Here is a 20,821-nt window from a genome sequence, read left to right as displayed (position 1 = left end):
TGCTCTTTTACCTTATGCTTTTTCCTCATTTGGTTTTTGTGATTTCTATTCAGCCCAGTTTGAATTTGTCATTTTAAAGAATTCTCATGAAGTATTTTATTTGGTGGTTATCTTAACATAGTTTAAGATAAGATGATGATAGAGTAAGCTTTATTGTCACTTTTTTCGTGAACACAATGACACACATTAAAAACGAAATTCTGATGCTCACTCTTAAAAGAAAATATATACCCATACATGTGATATATACACATATATACATACATATATGTACATGCACACACATATATTTTGTTGTTAGGTGTCTGACCCATCACGACCCCATGGACAACGTTCCTCCAGGCCTTCCTGTCCTCTACCATCTTTTGGAGTCCATTTAGGCTCACGCCTACTGCTTCAGTGACTCCATCCAGCCACCTCATTCTTTGACACACACATAATATATTAATCACAATGTAACATCCAACTTTGTGCCTATCTAATTCCTACTCTAGCTATTATCATACTGAATGAGAATGTAAGGTATAGTCCAGGATCTTGGTAATTAGAAGACATAAATTTTTGAAATTGCATTTATTAAATTTCTGCATTTCTCATCTCATATAAGTGACTGGGTAGTTTACAACATCATAATAACTTTGCAATAACATTTCTTTACCAAAGTCAAACTAGAGTGGGTTGGTGCTATACTTCCATATTACGTCTTTTAATATTCCCATAACAAGAAACTCTCTGTGAACTTCCTGTTCTATATTGAACATTGCTGAAGTCTCATTGGCCTGCTTTTCAATAAAAAGACAGCTGCCTCTTAGAGATGCCTCATTAGGTGGCCTTTATTGCCTTAGAGCCTGCTACATATCATACCCAGTAAGGAAAAAAAGCTCAAAACAAGAACAGCACAGTACTCACTTAATACAATAGTGTTTCTTAATGTGAGCAACTTTAAGATCTGTGGACTTGTTACCAGAATTCCCTAGCCAACTTGCATATCAAATCAATGAAATTAATGTCTTACTGTCTTGGTTCTATCCACCATTTCTTAGGGCACAATCCAAGCGTTGTGATTGCCTGGGATCAGATAGCTTAGCAAAGTGACATCAACACAACTTTGGGAAGCTATTGTTGGATCCTGGGCCCTATATGACACCTGAAGACTTTGCACAGCCTGAGCTTCTGTCGTTTTCTGAATTTCCATTTTATACAAAGTCCCTCATATCAAGCTACTTCTGAACACATTTGATCTCCTGAACACATTTAATCTGCCCACACCACCCACTGGTTGGGACTCGCAGACTATCATAGAGGTCCCATTCTGCTTTCCTTTAGAAATCCAGGGGGAAACGCCTTACTTTCTTACAAAACTTGATGAGAAGGGGTTTTAATGGAAAACAGACTTGATTTGGCTTTTTAAATATAACCAATTATTATTTCATAGCAACGATCTAAGTAAGCTGTTTAGAGTCTGTTGAATCAGGCAGCAGCAATACACGTGTCTGTAAAATAACAAAGGCCAACTTTAAGATCGTTTAAACTTATATCCTGCCTAATTTCTGCTACTCTCCGATAAAGCCTGCTGCTCCTTTGGGCGCACAAGCAAGCGTTTGAAAAGCAACACAGATGGAGATCGGTGGTATAAGCCGGCGCGGAGCAAACTTCCCAACGACATTCACTTACTTCTTCCTTCCGCTCTTTTTCCGTGCAATCGGGGAAGGGGAGGAGGAAGAGAAGGAGGAGCGCTAGACGCCAGCCAATCCGGTGGGCGCGAAAGACCCGGCGCCTCATTTGAAATCTTGCAAGAAAAGAAAGCTGGCCGAAGGCCGGGGTGGCCTAGCTAAATAACAAGCGGTGCAGGTGAGTTGGAGTGAAGGGAAGAAAGGCGAGATTGGCCTTTCCCCGTCCTGTTAGCTCCATTATAATTGTAGTAGCGATTAGATTGATTTGTGGTGTTGGAAAAAGACTCTTGGAGAATCCCTTGGGCTGCAAAGAGATCAAATCAGCCAATCTTAAAGGAAATCAGCCCTAACTGTTCTTTGGAAGGGCAGATACTGAAGCTGAAGCTCAAATACTTTGGCCACCTAATGAGAAGAGGGGACTCGCTGGAAAAGACCCTGATGCTGGGAAAAGCAAAGCAAAAGGAGAAGGGGACAGCAGAGGATGAGATGGTTAGATAGTGTCATCAGTGCAATGAACATGAATGGGGATAAACTCCTGGAGAAAGTGGGGGGGGGGGCTGGCGTGCTATGGTCCATGGGGCCACAAAGAGTCAGACACAATTTAGTGACTGAAGAACAAGTGATTGGCCAAGTCCCTGATGATGTTTTTCTTAATGTTTATCTCTGCAGAGATGTTTGCTTTTGCATTGTGCTAGCCTAGTGCTTCACAGTGAAGCTCCCAACACATAATGCCAGGACGGGGTAAAGGTCTGTGTGTGTTTATTAGTCCCAGAGCCCACCCGATGCTGATTTAGGCCTAGAGAGAGTTGGTTTCTCAGCTGGTTTCTGTGACTAAGGAAAAACTAGAAGCTGAAGTCTCCCTGTTACTATTCTAGCACTTAATCACAACTTCCTGCTGGTTCTCAAGTCCATAATAATTTTATCGGATTTATTTATGCAATGTATTGATTAAGGCCCCAAGGGATTGGTGCATTATATCTCCTGCTTTGCATTTCTCACCATCAACATCATGAGCTTTTTTTACACACACCCTTTTACTGACTCATGGCAACTTCTTCAGTTTGGCATTTAAAGGGAGGAAACCACAATCAAATATCCTTTTCTGGAATCTTGAATCAGTCAGTAAATACCTTAAGACAAATAGCAGATTTGCCACAAATTCTATACTGGGTGGTGGTGGGTGGTTAACCTTGACCAGATATACTCTAGTTGATAAATAACTGTTGTTAATAGGAAAGAATATTTGTAGCTCAGTTGTAACATGCAACTGAAGCCCTGTTCTGGGGAGTAAACCTTTGGAGTCATTAGTGCTGAGTTTTGTTTTTTATTTTTTTGCAGATGACATGTCTGCAAGAAAACAATAAATTATTATTATATTGAACTTTGGACAAACCTCGGATCATAAAGTCAGCATCTTTTCAAACTAAAGAATTTAGAACTGGCATGTCTGAAAAACTGCTGCTTGTCTTAATGATATTTATCTCAATGTTTTGCACAAATCAGTGCTGATTATTGTCCCTCTAGTCAACAGAGGTTGAATTTTCCAAGTGGTAGCCCTTCACATACTTTAAGGTGCTGCGTTTCTTTATTTAAATGTCCTTTAATTAAAAAAAATCAGAAGTAGGATCCTAGCCTGCTGCAAAACCAATCAGAACCTTGAGCATTAAGTTTATTTCTAAGAATCTCCATCAAGAGCCAGTTTGGTGAAGGTGCTGGGCTAGAAACCAGGAACCTGTGAGTTGCAGGCCTCCCTTAGGCTCGAAAGCTACTGGGTAACTTTGGGCCAAGCCATCTCACAGGGTTGTTCTGGGGAAAAATTGGGAAGGAATATTATTTCCTTGAGATATCTCTCTCTCTCTCTCTCTCACTCTCTCTCTCTCTCTCTCTCTCTCTCTCTCTCTCTCTTTCTCTCTCTCTCTCTCTCTCTCACACACACACACACACACATACACACACACACACAAAAGATGGAGTAAAATATTTAATGAGCCCTAGAGAATATTTAGGAAAAATAAATCTTGGGTGGTTGTCGAGATGTTGAGGGAATACATTGGAGGATAGTGGATAAAGAGGATAGCGGAAAGCAATCTCAATTTCTTTCTAATTAAGGATTGACTACTGACTGACCACTCTTTAAGACAACCCTTTTGCAGGCATATCTCTGAGAAGTTAAATGTCCCTACTATCCAGAAAGGTAGACAGTTCTTTGTAGGGGATTGCCCAGCATCTATCAAATAACGTTAATGACACTAGCAACAAGAAGTATTCTTCTCCCCCATGTTGTGAACTTGTGGACTAGAAATTTCAGTGGGCATTTTTTTTTCTTTTAAGGTTTTTGAAGAATCCAGCCCTGGGGGAAGATGGCATCTGTGTTCCAAACTATGGGATCAAGCATCAGCTGGCGGAGCCATCAGATCCTGTCTGACTTTGAGGAGAGTCCCATGCCAGATCGATTCAGGAAAAAGTCTTCTCTGAACATGAATAGTGTACGGATGTCCCTCCGGAAGAGAATGCCTTTAAAAGAAGTCAAAATGAATTTTGATGAGAATCCAACTTGGGAGAGCCTGGAGGCTAAGGAGAAAAGCTCAAACCTCCAGATGCTTACAAGAACGGCCAAAAATGTATTTGGAACCATGTCACAGGTACAGACAGAGTGTGATTCATGAGAAACTAAAGAATTGAGCAGATATGCATCTATGGTCTAGAAAGTTGGTTGAACTTTGTTTTGAAATTCTCAGATATTATTAACTTAACATGTTTTTGCTCATCAAGGAATCTTTTGATGGGAAATTTTTAAAAACCAAAACCAAAATAGAGGTACAACTGACAGGGAACTTTGAATGGGAAGGCATTAAACTTTGAATTAAAAGTCGCAGCTGGTACAGATACTCTTGGTAATCCATTCCTCCAGGCCAAGAATAATCACAGAGAGCGAGTCCAAAAAAGTCAAGATGGCATCCATAATCATGCAACTGAAGGCCTGTTCTGGGGAGTAAACCTCAGACTTCCTCCCCAATGAGTGTGCCTAGAATGATTATAATTTTATTTATTTATAAAGCTTATACACTGCCCATCTGACCTAAATGATTTTGATAAAATATAATTAAAAGTGATTATAATGATAATAGAAAGGAGAATGGTTTTTATGATCCGTGGATACATTTTGCACATTTTTGAAAACTTTTTCAGATTTCATCAAGCTGTTAGTTGCAATCTGGCGAATATCCCCATCATCTCCTAGTGTCAGTAAAAACTGCTTTTGTGTTTCAGAAAATGCAAAGAAGCTGCCAAGCTCCCTCTCGTGCTCTGGCAGCTTCTTTGGCCAAGGACCCCAGAGGCAAGAGCAGAAGTTCCACAAAACCTCCAAATCTCTCTCCTCGGACCCCTTGTCAAAACAAGAAACTGGCTTCCATCTCAACACCAACATCCAGCACAAGGATTGTATCCCCATCCAGCAAGAAGTCTGGGTCCTGTCAGCGTAAGAAAAACCTCCTGCCTCTCCGGAGATCCATGAGGGCTGCAGCCTTGAGAAGCCCATATGGTTCTCCAGTTTCTCTTGCTGTGAGAAGGTAAGTAGGACATTTGCTAAGCTAAGAGGTAACGTGAGTGACTTGCCACTTTCTCCTCCTGAGATGTTTCTTGATTCTCCAGGGCAGTCTTAACTTGAGATTAGCATTAACTAGGTCTATCCTTGATTAAACTTTTCTGAGCTCAGACAAGGTTAGCTAGATGCTGTCACCTTGTGTGATTTTTGCTAAGCTAGTTGCCTAATGATAAGAAAAGAGTGTCCTCCCAATTTGCTATTAGCAAATCCCAGGTCGAGAGTCAACACATTTCTGCTACTCTGGCTTCTCAATGTAGATATTCCAAAATATGCTATTTTAGTTCCATTTAACCACAAAGGCTCATCTTGCCTGCGGAAATGTATTTTCTCCTTTGCTTATAGTCCCTTTTCCCACCCTCAGGCACTCAAGACAGCTGACAAGAATATGCAAAAGAATATTCCAGTTTGAAACCCAGTTTTAAAATGTAAAAAAAAAACAGCTTTATCCTTTTTTTAAAAAAAAAAGCTGAATCCCTCCTGAAATCCAATGTCTATGCCTGTATTTTATGGTAATATGGTCCACCAATTAATCGTGAGGATATGTTTGGCATTATTATCCTGTTCTGAAAAGAGGAGGAACGAACTGGAGACAAAGAAAAGTGCCATCCATTGATGGCCCAATTCATTCTTCACTTTTGCCGGCCTCTCTTTGTCTTGGCAGGAAGCTGGATTGTGACTTGGAACTGGTCTCAACAGGCATTCGCCAACTGAAGCGCCTCTCTCATGCTTTCAACGACATCATTGTTCAAGAGGAGAGGTGAGTTCCAAAATGGTTTTACCATTCTCATCCCTCTGTCCATAATGGTGCCTGCAATCAGCCAATTGTTGGACTTCAGATAACTTTGTGTGGATAAGAGCATAGAGTCTTTGTTGTGCCACCTCAAAAGAGCAGGAAACTTTGGTGTCCATTCCCAAACACAAAGGACTCTAGGGGACAAATGAAAGCTTTGGACAGGTTACCAACATCCTTGTTCTGACTTTGCAGGCGTCTCTTATAATGCAGCCTTGGAAATCGTGGATAGGGATACCCCCCGTGGATAGGGCTCACAACTTGGGAGTCCTCCTAGATTCACGACTTACCCTGGAAGACCATATAGTAGCCGTGACTAGGGGGGCTTTCGCCCAGGTTCGCCTGGTGCGCCAGTTGCGGCCCTATCTGGACCGGGATGCCCTGTGTACGGTCACTCATGCGCTCGTGACCTCTCGCCTAGACTACTGTAATGCTCTCTACATGGGGCTTCCCTTGAAGACCACTCGGAGGCTCCAACTGGTACAGAATGCGGCCGCGAGAGTTGTCTTGGGAGTTTCCCAGTACTCCCATGTTACACCTTTGCTCCGCGAGCTGCATTGGTTGCCAGTTGTCTTCCGGGTGAGGTTCAAGGTCTTGGTTATGATCTTTAAGTCCTTACATGGCATGGGTCCGAGATACCTCGAGGACCACCTGCTGCCGGCGTCAACTCCCCTCCGCCCTGTGCGTGCCCACAGAGAGGGCCTCCTCAGGGTGCCTCCAGTCAGGGAATGTCGACCGGTGGCCCCCAGGGGGAGGGCCTTCTCTGTGGGTGCCCCGGCACTATGGAACCAACTGCCGGTTGAGCTCCGGATGGCATCGGACCTCCGATCCTTCCGTCGCGGGTTGAAGACCCACTTGTTCGAGTTAGCTGGTCTGGCCTGAAGGGGAATATGGGTTTTCTAATTGGTTTTATTATTTTACTATTGCTGTATTTTAATTGGGCATGGTTTAATTCTCTTTTAATTTTTGTATACCTATTTATATATGCCCTGTGAACCGCCCTGAGTCCCTAGGGAGAAGGGCGGTATAGAAATCCAATCCAATAAATGAAATGAAATGAAATCGAGGCAATCAAACTTGCTGAAAAGTCACACATTCCTGTTTCTTACCACCTTGAAATGGGAAAGAGATGAAAACTGTAGTATAAGCCCTAACATACAGGTAGTCCTCAACTTAGAACCATTTGTTTAATGACCGTTCAAAGTTACAGTGACATTGAAAAAAGTGACATGACCATTTTTCACATTGATGACTGTTGTGTGCCAAATTTCAATTCCATAGGACTCATAGGTCCCAGATTTTGGATGCATTTGGTAAGTTAGCTTATTTTTGAGGTCTGCAGATCAATCCAAAATTTGTCTTTGGTCCTATGAAACACTCATCAGCAACTGGCAATTTCCAGACCAAATCTGCCTCTTTCATGAACTATTTGTATTCCAATTGCTGAGTCTGCAGTGTAAAAAGTGTACAGGTAGTCCTCGACTTATGACAACAATTGAGACCAGAATTTTCATTGTTAAGAATGGTGGGTGTTACACCCGATGTTATGACTTTGTTTGCCATGGCTATTAAGTGAATCACTACGGTTAAGTGAATCATATGGTCATTAAGCAAATCTGGCTTCCCCCATTGACTTTGCTTATTTGAAGCTGGCTGGGAAAATTGCAAATGGCGACCACATGATTCCAGGATGTTGTAACTGTTAGAAGTCCATGCTGGCTGTGAAGTGCCAGAATTTTGATCACGCGACCATAGAGATGCTGCAATTGTCGTAAGTGGGAGGACTGGTTATAAGTCACTGTTTTCAGGTCTATTGTAACTTTAAATGGTCACAAAATGAATGAATGGTTTTAAATCAGTTGTAAGTCGAGGATTACCTGTATAAGAGAGGTATGGTTGGAGGAGTGAATCTTGTTCGAAATGTATTTAACGGAAAGAATGTGAGTCGGTGTCACCCAGTCTTGTGTTTTTAAGGACTGCTACTTGCTAACAGGGACCTAACTGTCATCTCGATGGTCCCTTTGAAGTAGTTTGAATGTCATTATCATTTCAGTTTATAAACCCTTTATTCCTAATGTTCTTCCCATCTACTAGTGATATGAGAGTTGCTCTGATTTGTAACTGAAGATAAAAACCATCAAGGTAAAACTTGTCTCATTTTTTTGTCTGATGTACTTGGAATTCATTAACACACACAGAGATTGCCTGCATGGAACAACCCAGCTCTTTAACAGGTTAATATGCATGCAAAAGTTGTCTTATCTCTTGTTATATGTGATAATACAACTACAGTAGAAACAAAATGTGACCAGATTCCCTTCAATTGTGTTGAAAAACAACATAGGGTCTTAACTAATTTAGGGATGTTGGTTGAGTTCTTTGCCCACCACTGTATTGCCCTCCAAATTGTGAAATGTGGCAGACTCTTGGTCTCTTTTCCCAGATGTTCTACTTCTAACTGTTGGCATTTTCTAGCGTCTTGGGCAAAGAGAGGGAAATAAAAGTCTTGCCCATCTCCCATCCCTTGACCGTCTTAACTTTTCCCCTATGAATAATGGGCTTTCTTGAAATTTGGACAAGCTTCCCAGCCATTAATGATGTTTACAGGGCAGTCAACCCCAACCTGGTGCTGCTAGATCAAGGGCCGGCAACCCGAAACAGTGAAAGAGCCACTCGGAACTGGTTCCCTCAGAAAAGAAAAAACTGGGAGCCGCAAAGAAGGGTGCGCATGTGCACGCATGCGCACGCATGCACAAAACAACAGGCTCCAACTCTTCCCCCTAGGAAACAAGAGGTTCGTGGACCGGTTTTCACGCCGCCTTCCAGCTGCTGCCACTACTGCTGCAAACTGGAAAGGATGATTCGTAGCTTCGGAGGCCCCCTAAGCAGGAAAGCGTGTCCCGATGAAGCCTTTTCCTACCAGGCTTTGCTGCAAAACCCCACATCGTCCAGGGCCCCCGTGATCGCCCAGAAGTGACCCAACAAACAGTTAGCACACCTTTCTCGGCCTGCAAAACGCCACAAGCGCAGCAAATGCCCTCTCCGAAGGGAACCGGGAACCCTTCCGCTCCCTAAACCCAACGATTGGCGAATGGCGTCGGCTGGTCTTCTCGCTCCTTTCCCTCCCTCCCTCCCTCCCTCCCTCTGCCGCCTGCCATTCCCACGTCACCTTTACTCCTCGCCTTTACATTTGCTAAGCCTGCCCATGACGAGTTTGAAGAGGGTACGGGCAAATTTCACGAGGCCGCGCTTGCACCACTTCCCACACCTGCTCATGGCTCCCGAGGAGGAAGGGCCCGGCTTCTCTTCTGCTAGCTAGCCCGAAAAGTCATCGCCAACTTCGAGAGCACAAAACACCCAACTGAAGCCAGGTGGGGGGAAAGGGAGGTGGCCCTTTTGCTGCCGCTTCCCCAGACGCCGGGCTTCCCGTGCGAAGCTTGCAGCCTTGGGAGGCACCTGCGCGGCAGCGGCGGCGAGTCTCACTGGCGACGGGCGCTGGGTTGCGGCGCCGGGCACCGCCAGAGCACCCTGCCCCTCCCCCCAGGGCCTCCAAACCGCTGCCGCCGGTTTGGAGATCATGTTTGACGAAGGCGGAAACTCTGCAAACAGGACGGTTGAGGTTTGGAGAGCTGCGCGTGCAGCTCTCCAAACCGCCGCCGCTCGTTTGGAGATCTGCCACCGTCAAACATGGACGAAGGCGGAAGCTCTGCAAATGGGATGGTGGCGGTTTGGAGAGCTGCGCAGCTCTCCGAACCTCCAGCGCCCCGTTTGGAGAGTTGCTGCCTTTGTCCGCATTTGAAAGAAACGCGGAAGAAGGCAGCAGCTCTCCAAACGGGGCACCGGAGGTTTAGAGACCTGCGCAGGTCTCCAAACCTCTGGCGCCCCGTTTGGAGAGTTGCTGCCTTCATCCGCATTTGAAAGAAACGCGGAAGAAGGCAGCAGCTCTCCAAACGGGGCGCCGGAGGTTTGGAGACCTGTGCAGGTCTCCAAACCTCTGGCGCCCCGTTTGGAGAGTTGCTGCCTTCATCCGCATTTGAAAGAAACGCGGAAGAAGGCAGCAGCTCTCCAAACGGGGCGCCGGAGGTTTGGAGACCTGCGCAGGTCTCCAAACCTCCGGCGCCCCGTTTGGAGAGCTGCTGCCTTCGTCCGCATTTGAAAGAAACACGGAAGGGAGCAGCTCTCCAAATGGGGCGCCGGAGGTTTGGAGCTCCTCCGCCCGTTTGGAGATCTGCCGGCTTTGTCCATGTTTGAGGAAGCCAGCAGCCCTGCAAGCGGGGAGGAGGAGGTTTGGAGAGCTGTGCGCGCAACTCTCCAAACTGCCGCCGGCCGTTTGGAGATCTGCTGGCTTCCTCAAACATGGACGAAGCCGGCAGCCTTGGAAACGGGGCGGAGGAGGTTTGGAGAGCTGCGTGCGCAGTTCTCCAAGCCGCTGTTGCCCCGTTTGGAGAGCTGCTGCCTTCGTTTGCATTTCTTTTGGCCCCAAAAGGCATCAGCTCTCCAAACCTCCGCCGCCCCATTCTCTCAATGGGACTTTTTTGCAGAATGGCAGAGGAGGCCTGGGAGCCGCATGAGACGGCTTAAAGAGCCGCATGCGGCTCCGGAGCCGCGGGTTGCCGACCCGTGTGCTAGATACTGTATCTGGATTTTACTTACATAATTCTCTAATAAGCACAGCTGGAAATTGCCTCTTGGGAACACCAGATTGGAGAATACCTTTTTAGGTTATGATTTTGCATCATGTTAAATCATATTTGGTTTGATCTTGCTATAGGAAGATCCGTGGTGTTATTTGCAAGAATATTATTAAACTATGGAGAAATTCTAGAATTCTTTCCTAGTGTCTTATGAAATTTCAGTGCATGTTTAAAATATGTATACTTTGAAATACTTAATTTTGGAATTCTTAGACACCTTTTAGAGATTTTATGGATGCCCTGATAATGTTAACACCAGGTTTGTTAACTAAGCTGTCACTGCTGGTTTTGCACAATATACAGCTAAAAGATTAACATTATGGGTGAACTGAGTATTGGAAGAACCTTCAGTTAGGTTGACTGTTAGAGTGCACCTTGAAAACTGGATTTCAGCAGTTATTTTTTTCTGACACCCCTGATTTTATCTACTAACTCCACAGTGACTTGACTAACTCAAAACAAAGAGCATGATCTCAATGGTAGTTCTACGCTACCTCTCAATGTAACACTTTTTTCTGTATGTTGTTTCTCTAAATGTTATGTCTACTCAGAATAGAATTAATGTAAAGTAAATAATATGGTTGACCTTACAAAGTATAAGATAGAGTTTGGTATTTGATGCTAAAAACTGCGACCAGAAATATATAACTAGTTCAATTCAATAAATAGATCTTGGTTCATGCCATTTCTGGATTTCCTGGTAATTTGCACTGATAAAATCTCTATGCAATTTTAATGGATTACTGAGTTAATAACTTGAGTGCACTTAGATATTTGCCCAAACACAGAATGCGTGAACATTCTTCACACAAGAGGCTCTCAACATTTGTTGTTATTTATTATCTCAAGCTGAACACATACTATGATTGTATAGCAGCTAAACCACTGGATGGAGGGGAGAGGTAGGATGGGACCATGTCACATAAAATGTCTTGAGTTTTACCCTCTTATCATTCGGTTATTTTTACAGAAAGGATGAGACATGTCTGTATTTCATTGTTCAATAGAATCAATTTACGGATGAGATCAAACTCAAATTTCTAGAAATATTAGAATTTGGATCATAATAATTCTAGAGCAGTGTTTTCAAACTTGGCAAGCAACATGCTGGCAGGGGAATTCTGGGAGTTGAAGTCCACATATCTTAAAGTTGCCTTGTTCAAAAATGGTATTCTAGAGCATTATCCTTATAAATTTGCTTTTCTAATGCCTTTTTACAAATGTTTCCTCCAGGCCAGACATGTCAAACTCAAGGCCCGATCTGGCCCGTAATGTGTTTAGATCTGGTCTGGAAGCAGACTACTAGTAGGAGGTGATTGAGTATGTAGTGTGTATGTTAGCTGAAGCAGCGCCAGAGAGGCCTGTGGGAGAGTCAGCTGGAACTGTGGTGTTTGTTGCTGGGGCCCCGGGATTGGCACGTGTGGCTCCAGCTGATCAGGGCTTCCAGTGGCCTTGGGGATGATCAGCAGCCACGAGCAATCTTCAGGCAGAGAAATCAGCTGGAGCTGCAATGTTGCTGGGGCTCTGCTGAGGCCCTGGGATTGACACATGCAGCTCCAGCTGATCGGGGCTTCCGGTGACCTTGGGGGTGACCGGCAGCCACACACGGGAAAGAGTGAGCCAGTGACTTGTCTGCCGTGGGGTTTTTCTGAGGAAAGAAAGGCAATGTATGTCCTGTGATACTCTCTTGAGCAACATTCCTTGGTGATAACAGTTGTTTCTTCTTGTCTGCAGAGATCAGGCAATCCTAAACTATTATGAAATCATGGCACGGAATATTCGGACGATGCAATTGCAGTCTGGAAGCCTGGCTCACTGTTTTCGGAGGCAGGCAAGGAGAGTGCAATGGACCTGCAGCAGCTGGGCTGATAATCACTTCAAATAGTATTAATCTGGAAACATTTGAAGGATGGTCTTTTGTATGTGTTTTAATAAGCTTTTAAAATCCATATTGAATCTACTCCAAATAAGCTTGTGTTGTAAACTGCTAACATAAGAGACCTCAAGGGTCCTTCTTATAGACTATGTATTCAAGTTTCTATACTGAAATTAACTCTATTTATAACCTTAAGCCAAAATGAGGTTGCATTCTGGACTTTTTTTTTCATTGTTACAGAATCTTAACAACTTTACTCTTTAATCCATACCTTCTTTCAGCATCTTATTCTCATTATGCTGTGTTTAATGAGTTGTTGGGAACTGTGTACTCTGAAAGAAAGAAAAAGTACAACATGTAGTATGGAATTCAACTTTCTCAGAATGTTTGATTTAATTAAAATAAAACACTAACATTCAGTTTCTTAAAAAAGATGTCTAGAAGATTATTGATAATATACTGTAATATCTTTGGGCACTGGATATATTGTTCTGAAACCTCCAGATTCAAGATCAACTCCATACAGGTAGTCCTTGACTACAAACAAGCCCAAAATTTCCATTGCTAAGCAAGACATGTTTTGTCCCATTTTATGATCTTTCTTGCTACAGTTATTACCGGTAAGTGAATCACTGCCGTTATTATTAGTAACATGGTTGTTAAATGAAGCAGGCTTCCCTATTGAACTTTGCTTGTCAGAGGTTGCAAAAGGGGATCAAATGACCCCAGGACACTGCAATCTTCATAAATTCATGCCAGTTGCCAAGCATATGAATTTTGGTCACATGACCATGGGGGCGTGTGCTTCAATCGTCATGTGAAAAATGGTCAGGAGTCACTTTTTTCAGTGTCACTAAAGAAATGGTTGAGGACTACACAATTTCTGTGGCCAGCTGTGGGCAGCAGATTTTAAGAAGCCATCAGAGGAAAAGATATAAATTAGGGTTGACTACTGTTTAGGAGGAACATCAGGACACCAAGCCAAGAATAGAGAATTATATGATGGCCCTTTTTAATATCTGGAAGGAAGTTACAAAGAAGGAAGTTCGTTTTGTTCCTTTCTCCCCAGTAGTAGCTGAGGAAAATCCCTCTCCTGAAGTTATTCTTTGCAGATAGACATAAATCACTCCTTGGCAGCAATAAATTGTAATTTTTCCTTATTGCAGGTTTTTTTTTAAAGGAAGGTTAAAAACCAACACAAACAAAGTATAAAAACAGAAATCAAAGAAAGCTAAAAGTTCAAGGAAAGTTAAAAAAGAAAAAAAAGTTACAAAGACGGGGCTTCCAGTGTGCTTTACAGCATTTACAAGTTCAGTAATAAATTTCTCTATGCTTACAACGCAACTTTTTCTATATGCTTTTCTGTCTAATCATCAAAACTAGAAATCACAAGTTCATTTTTTACCTCACAAAAAGTTTATAAGAGGTTTCAAATCAGCAGCAAAAGTTAGTCAATTTGGCTATCTCAGCAAGTTCTGTCTTCACTAACAGTTCCTCTATTGTGCATATTGCCAAATCTTTCCATAATCTCGTTGTAGTTATCATATACAAAAACAAAGTTCCATAACTTGCTTCCACCTGTTTGTACACCAATCCCAAAAGTAAAACACCGTTTTTTAATTGTATATTTAAAATGCTCTGAATCAGTGCATAGGTAGTTCCCGACTTACCACTAAAATTGGGACCAGAATTTCTGTTACTAAGCAAAGCAGTTAAGTGAGATGAGCTTGATTTTATGAATTTTGCCACGGTTGTTAAGCGAATCACTGTAGTTTAGTAAATTGTGTGGTCGTTAAGCAAATCTGTCTTCCCCTGTTGACTTTGCTCATCAGAAGCCAGCTGGGAATGTCACAAATGGCAATCACATCATCAGGGATGCTGCAACCATTGTAAATACGTGCTAGTTGCCAAGCACCCAAATGCTGGTCACGGGACTGCAGGGATGCTGTGATGGTCTATTAAGTGTAAGAATCACTTGTAAGTTGCTTTTTTCAGTGGTGTTGTAACTTTGAATGGTCCCTTAACAAGTGGTTGTAGATCAAGAATTACCTTGTATATTTTTGATTCCAGAATTTTCTAGCTTTTTTACACATCCACCAAATTCTGGTAAAGTGACTTCTGTCAAGGAACGGGGTATAAGAGTTCAATCAATCAGAATAGTGCTGGAATGGACTTTGGAGGTCTTCTAATCCAACCCATCCCCCCCCATTCAAGCAGGAAACCCTATACCATTTCAGATCAGTCTCCTGTGGTTTTGCATTGTTTGTCAAAAAAATAAATGCTGCAGTAAATGCAAAGACTTATTGAACCAATTGTATCCTCTCTCACTGTCCAGTTAACAGTGTCCAAAGTTTCATCTGAACTGAGCTAGGCCAGATGTACAGAAATTTGTTTTTATTTTCTCCTTGGAGGGCTGCATTTTCTCAGGAGATTATCATGCACTGTAGGCACAGCTGATATCAATGGTAGACTGCACCAGAATGAATTGTTTTTTTTTCCTAGTAGGATACTGAAGGATTGAACTGATTATGGTATGTGCGTGTGTGTTTGTATACATATCAAAAAAGTCAAGTTGGTGGCCTTGATTGCATGATCAAAGCTGTATTTTATTTACATGGGCACTTATTTGAGCCTGCTGTTTTAATTCTTGACTGGGTCCCCTGATTAACTGCTTTGAGAATTAAGCTAAGAGCTACATGTTTGCCACTAAACTGTATTTTCCTATTTTTCAGTTGAATATCTTTTTTTACATGATTAATTACTGGCAAGTCAAGTTTTATAAATTAAGTACACCGTGACCCATTTCCTGATGCATCCTGATGATTCATGTCCCATCAGAATGTTATGTTCTCTCAGGACCTCATCTTTATTATTAGAAAAGAAATAGGTTTATATAGTGAAGAAAATCTAACCTTTTCTTTTGAAGTCCCCTGCTTATGTAAGGTGATCCAGGTTATGCAATGGAAAAAATAGCTAGGATCATTTCATATATATTACATATATATTATATATAAGATTCACACCCACATATACATATATATGCACGCACATGTATATGTATATAATATAAATAAGATAACCTATTGTCACTTTTCTGTGACACATTTAAAAAAATGAAATTCTGATTCTCTCTCTCTACAGTATATATATATGTATATAATGTTTTTTAAGCATTCAAAATACACTTGCTTAGTCCCAGACACGGGACAAATCTTATTTCCTGTTTCAGCCTAGCCCAAGGCCATCTACAGGCAGTAGCCACAGCAGTGGCAGCTCATATTTGTGTAAATTTTTTGGCTTGCTAACAAAGAATAAAGGGAGACTGATATGATCATTTCAAACTTATTTGTTCTCATCAGTCAGCCATACCCTTCTGAGATTTGAACCTGGGCCGACTGCGTCTTAAGCAGTTGTTTTAACCCAGGTTAAAAGTCGGCCCAGGTTCGAATCTCAGAAGGGTATGGCTGACTGATGAAAACAAATAAGTTTGAAATGATCATATCGGTCTCCCTTTATTCTTTGTTAGCAAGCCAAAAAATTTACACACACACACACACACACACACACACACACACACACACACACAAATTTACATATGCTACATATATACATACACATATATATATTCATCACATTCATTTTGAATAAATGTGGAAAAAAAGTCTTGAGAATTAACAAGGTTGATACTATATCGTACAAAGCTATTAGAGAATCTGGCTGTTCTGCTTCGGATAGCACAAAGCCTCTTCTCAGAAGGTAACAGAAAACTGGTCACGGAGAGGACGTATAGCATCACAGACAATATTGCGGACCCTAGTCAAGCATCACTTATAAATACACGAATGTTTAAAATTTGTTCTAATCTTATTTTTGTTTGAAATATACCATTCATGCTATACCACTTGTTAACAAGAAGTATAGCTAGAATAAAACAGCTTAAAATACACTTCAAACAATTGAAATCAGAACAATTGAAACAAACTGAAGCAGTGGAAACTGAATAGTTTGTTGGGCTTTATTACAGCACTAAGATTAAAATAAAAAAATCAAGTACTGTATAGGAGAATACTGTGCAAACATATTGAAAGGAAAATGAAGCCTGATGCCTAAGACATGGCTGTAGTTTTCTTGGCCATAAAATGGATGTGGTTTACCTTTGGGGAGTTCCTCTCTCCCCACTTAGCCTCTTTTTCTTAGTTATGGTTGAGTGAAGTACTACAAATCAAGTTGGGCTTTGCTTAGCTTTATGAGGTCAGCCAAAACCAGATAAGCATCACCACTTAGTTCACCTAAAAGATATTTGCCTATCGCTGAAAAGATTGTAGATAGTGCTAGGCAACTTCTCTGAGGAGGCTATTTTAGACTTGTGGGACCTACTACTACTCTTACTACAGAGCCATCTGGGTATTGTGGATAAAGGCAAGAGGCTAGAAACCAGGAAACCAGTTCTCTGTAATCCTGGAGTACACTCGTCTTAGGCAGAAGGAAATAGCAAGCCACAGCTGAAAGTGTTGCCAAAAAAACTGCAGGGACTAGTCTAGGCAGTTACCAGGAGTCAAGACTTACTTGAAAAGGGAGAAGGAAAGGGGAGGGAGCTATCAGGATGCCATGAGAGTCGACTTTTGGATAGAGAAAATAAACACATATATCATAAAAGACATATTGTTCAGCATTAGAAACACAAACATGTGGCTCCAACTATTCACCATTTTGCAGGACTGATCAATATAGACCAACCATGTATGACTCCAATGAATGATGTCTTCAAGTTATCAGTATATTGGGTTATGGAAATAACCTTCAGGAACAAGAGAAAGAACTGCAAAGAAGGAATGAAATTTGAGAATATGTGTCAGATTTCACCTTTTTCTGTAGACTAAAGGCAGGGATGGGTGAAGGTAGATTCAGAGTTGCAAGATTTAGTTACTGCAACCTTATAATACACATTTTAATATTCATAAGGGACACGGTGGCTCAGTGGGTTAGGACGCTGAGCTTGTTGATCAGAAGGTCGGCAGTTTGGCGGGTCGAATCCAGAGTGCCGCATAACAGTGAGCACCTGTTACTTGTCCCAGCTTCTGCAAACCTAGCAGTTCGAAAGCACGTAAAAATGCAAGTAGAAAAATAGGGACCACTATGGTGGGAAGGTAACAGCGTTCCGTGCGCCTTTGGCATCTAGTCATGCCGGCCACATGACCACGGAGACGTCCTCGGACAAGCGCTGGCTCTTCGGCTTTGAAACAGAGATGAGCACCGGCCCCTAGAGTTGGAAACAACTATTACGCATGTGCGGGGGAACCTTTACCTTTACCTTTAATATTCATAACGTGTTCAATCTGGTCTAGTTCAAAGAGTTAAATGTACGTTTAGCACATTTCTGTTTCTTTTTTTCCAGATTTTTCTCTTTTATAATTTTGTGCATTCTTTTTTTCTTAAGATGTTTTTTACTTCTTAAAAAAATTTAAAGACTGTTGAAGGCACAATATTACTAGTAGTACTATTATTAATGAGAAGGCCTGCTATTAAAACATATAGGAACAGAGAGAGCCTTTATACAGATAGCCCTTATTTTAACACGACAATTGACCCCAAAATTTCTGTTGCTAAGTGAAACATTTGTTAAGTGAATTTTGCGCCATTTCACAACTTTCTTGGCACAGTTGTTAAGTGAATCACTGCAGCTGATAAGTTTGCAACCTGGTTGTTAAGTGAATCTGGCTTCCCTATTGACTTTGCTTGTCAGGAGGTCACAAAAGGTGATCACATGACCTTGGGACATAGCAACGGTCATAAATATGAACTAGTTGCCAAGCATCTGATCACCTGACCATGGGGATGCTTCCATGTCATAAGTGTGAAAAATGGTCATAACTCACTTTTACAGTGCCACTGTAACTTTGAACACTCACTAAATGAGCTGTTGTAAGATGAGGACTACCTGTAATGACCTCTGCCATCTTTATTCTCCTTTTATTGCCCAGAGTCACTAGAGTTCGGCAGCATATAAATTTAATAGATGATAATGATTATGATGATGACGATGATTGGTTCCACTCACTATATTGCTATTCAGCATTTTAGTTGCCACTCAAACTTCCCAACTATCTTCAAATACAAAATATCATGGTAATTTTAGGTTACCAAGATATGTGTTACTGCAACAGAAGTGTTGCCATCAAGGGAAGACTTAGGGAAGACCATCGCTGGGGAACCAGCTTAAACCAGTACATCTAATGACTGAGATGGATCTTATTGGCATCCAGACTGAACTCTTCAGAAGAGGAAACAATTTCCAGGAGAGACTGACCAATGCTAATCTTGACAGACAAACCTCAGCTAATAGACTGCTCGTCAGACCACAGGTAATCTGATACTGCAGCCAGATCCCAAATAAATACTTCCAATATTTCCCTGGATTTTATGGAAGAGACAAGAGTGCTCTTTTCAGCATCCCAATTGGACTAAACTTGAAATAGCTAAATGCTTTCATGTGGTAGATGGAACCTCGGAGGAGCTGGCATCCGAGTCTGGCGAAAGCTGGGATGTATGGAAATTGTTGAATATGTGTGAGAGTACAAGATCCAGAGACACTCTGAAGAAATGGGGCTATCCGGTAGCTTCTCCCGTTTGCAATTGTGACATGCGGACAACAACACATATGAATACCTTCCCCTTATGTCCTGATCACTTGAGGACCTTATGGCAGTGTGACAGAACACAATTAATGTTGCTATTTTCTGGGCAAGAACTGTTTAAGTTGTACAGTACGTGTTTTGATTTTGTACTTTATATTTTAAATGTTATGTTGTATAATATGCCTTATTTTAATTGTGAAGCTTCTGACACAAATAATTTTTCATGTAGTTATTTCATGCAAAGGTTAAGATAGAACTATGTAGAAGCCAGAAGGCAAATTCTGGGATGCCAGTGTGGCACTTGTGGGCACGGCTAGGCCCAAAGCATCTCCCTTGGGGCCTACCAAGCTCTATGTCCCATCGGATTTTATCTATGTTTTGAAGATTGTTTTTAATTACAAGTAAGTGGGAATATTTTGCTGAAAAATATTATTTCTAATAATGGATCTTACTTAGAGCCTAGATAATTTTCTCAGAAATTAAAAGACCAGGAAAAAGTTGCCTAGTGTTCTTATTTTTTAAAAATTTTTTGGAAGTATGCCTCTTTCCTCTGCTCCCAAGTGGTTGCTCAAATTGTAAAAAATATTCTGAAGAGATTAAAGAGGATTTAGGAGCACGTCCAGATAGTCCCTTAACCATACATTTAGCAATAATTTAATGTTAACAATGGCACTGAAAAAGGTGACTTACGATTCGTCCTCAGACTTATGACCATTGCAGCATCCACCATAGTCCTGGGATCAAAATTTGGGTACTTGGCAACTGGCATGTATTTACAACAGTTGCAGCCTCCCCGAGTCATATGATTGCCATTTGTGACCTTTTCAGTTGGCTTCTGACAAGCAAACTTAATTGGAGGAGCTAGATTTGCTTAACAACCATGTGATTCATTTAACAATCATCACAGAAAAGATCATAAAATCAGGCCCAACTTAACAACTGCCTTTCTTAGCAATGGAAATTCTGGTCCTACCTGTGGTTGTAAATCTGTACTGTACTATCTGTACTTTCCTTCTATCAAATGGGTGACTGTGACCAATAATCTCACTTCAGAAGTCCCCTTATGAGTATCCTTCCTCAAATTCAAAATGTACCCACATGCCTTTAAAAGTAATGTCATGATTTAGACCATGAGCCGTTGTGGCGCAGTGGTTAGAATGCAGTATTGTAGGCTAACTCTGCCCACAGCCAGGAGTTCAATCCTGACTGATTTAAGATTGACTCAGCTTTCCGTCCTTCTGAGGTTGGTCAAATGAGGACCCAGATTGTTGGGGGCAATAAGCTGACATTTGTAAACCACACAGAGAGTGTTGTAAAACACTATGGAGTGGTATATAAGTCTAAGTGCTATAGCTATTGCTAGATCAGTGTTTTTTAAATTTGGCGACTTTAAGATTTGTGGATTTCCTCCCCCAGAATTCCACAACCAGATTCTGTGAGATTGATAAAACACCCCCCACCTGTGCCCCAGGAGCATCTGGACATATTTATCCAGGAATGATCAGAACAGTCCCAAGGATCTAACACCCATGCTCAATTCAGGCAGTCT

The 20,821-nt window shown here is 41.8% G+C and overlaps 1 protein-coding gene across 1 annotated transcript; it reads left to right on the top strand.

The window, feature by feature from the left end:
• Nucleotides 1-1,752: 1,752 nt before the first annotated feature.
• On the top strand, nt 1,753-12,646 carry PIMREG (PICALM interacting mitotic regulator; the record flags this gene model as incomplete). Its single annotated transcript, XM_081314358.1, has 5 exons — nt 1,753-1,851; nt 4,005-4,315; nt 4,944-5,242; nt 5,939-6,034; nt 12,496-12,646. Exons 2-5 carry the CDS (start codon nt 4,034-4,036, stop codon nt 12,644-12,646), a joined length of 828 nt encoding a protein of 275 aa, XP_081170484.1. The 5' UTR covers nt 1,753-1,851; nt 4,005-4,033.
• Nucleotides 12,647-20,821: the final 8,175 nt, after the last annotated feature.

Source organism: Vipera berus (genome assembly GCF_964194415.1).
Source record: "Vipera berus genome assembly, chromosome: 1".
NCBI classification, from domain to species: Eukaryota; Metazoa; Chordata; class Lepidosauria; order Squamata; family Viperidae; genus Vipera; species Vipera berus.
Note: the sequence above shows the minus strand (reverse complement) of the source record. Positions and strands in the feature narration are given on the sequence as shown.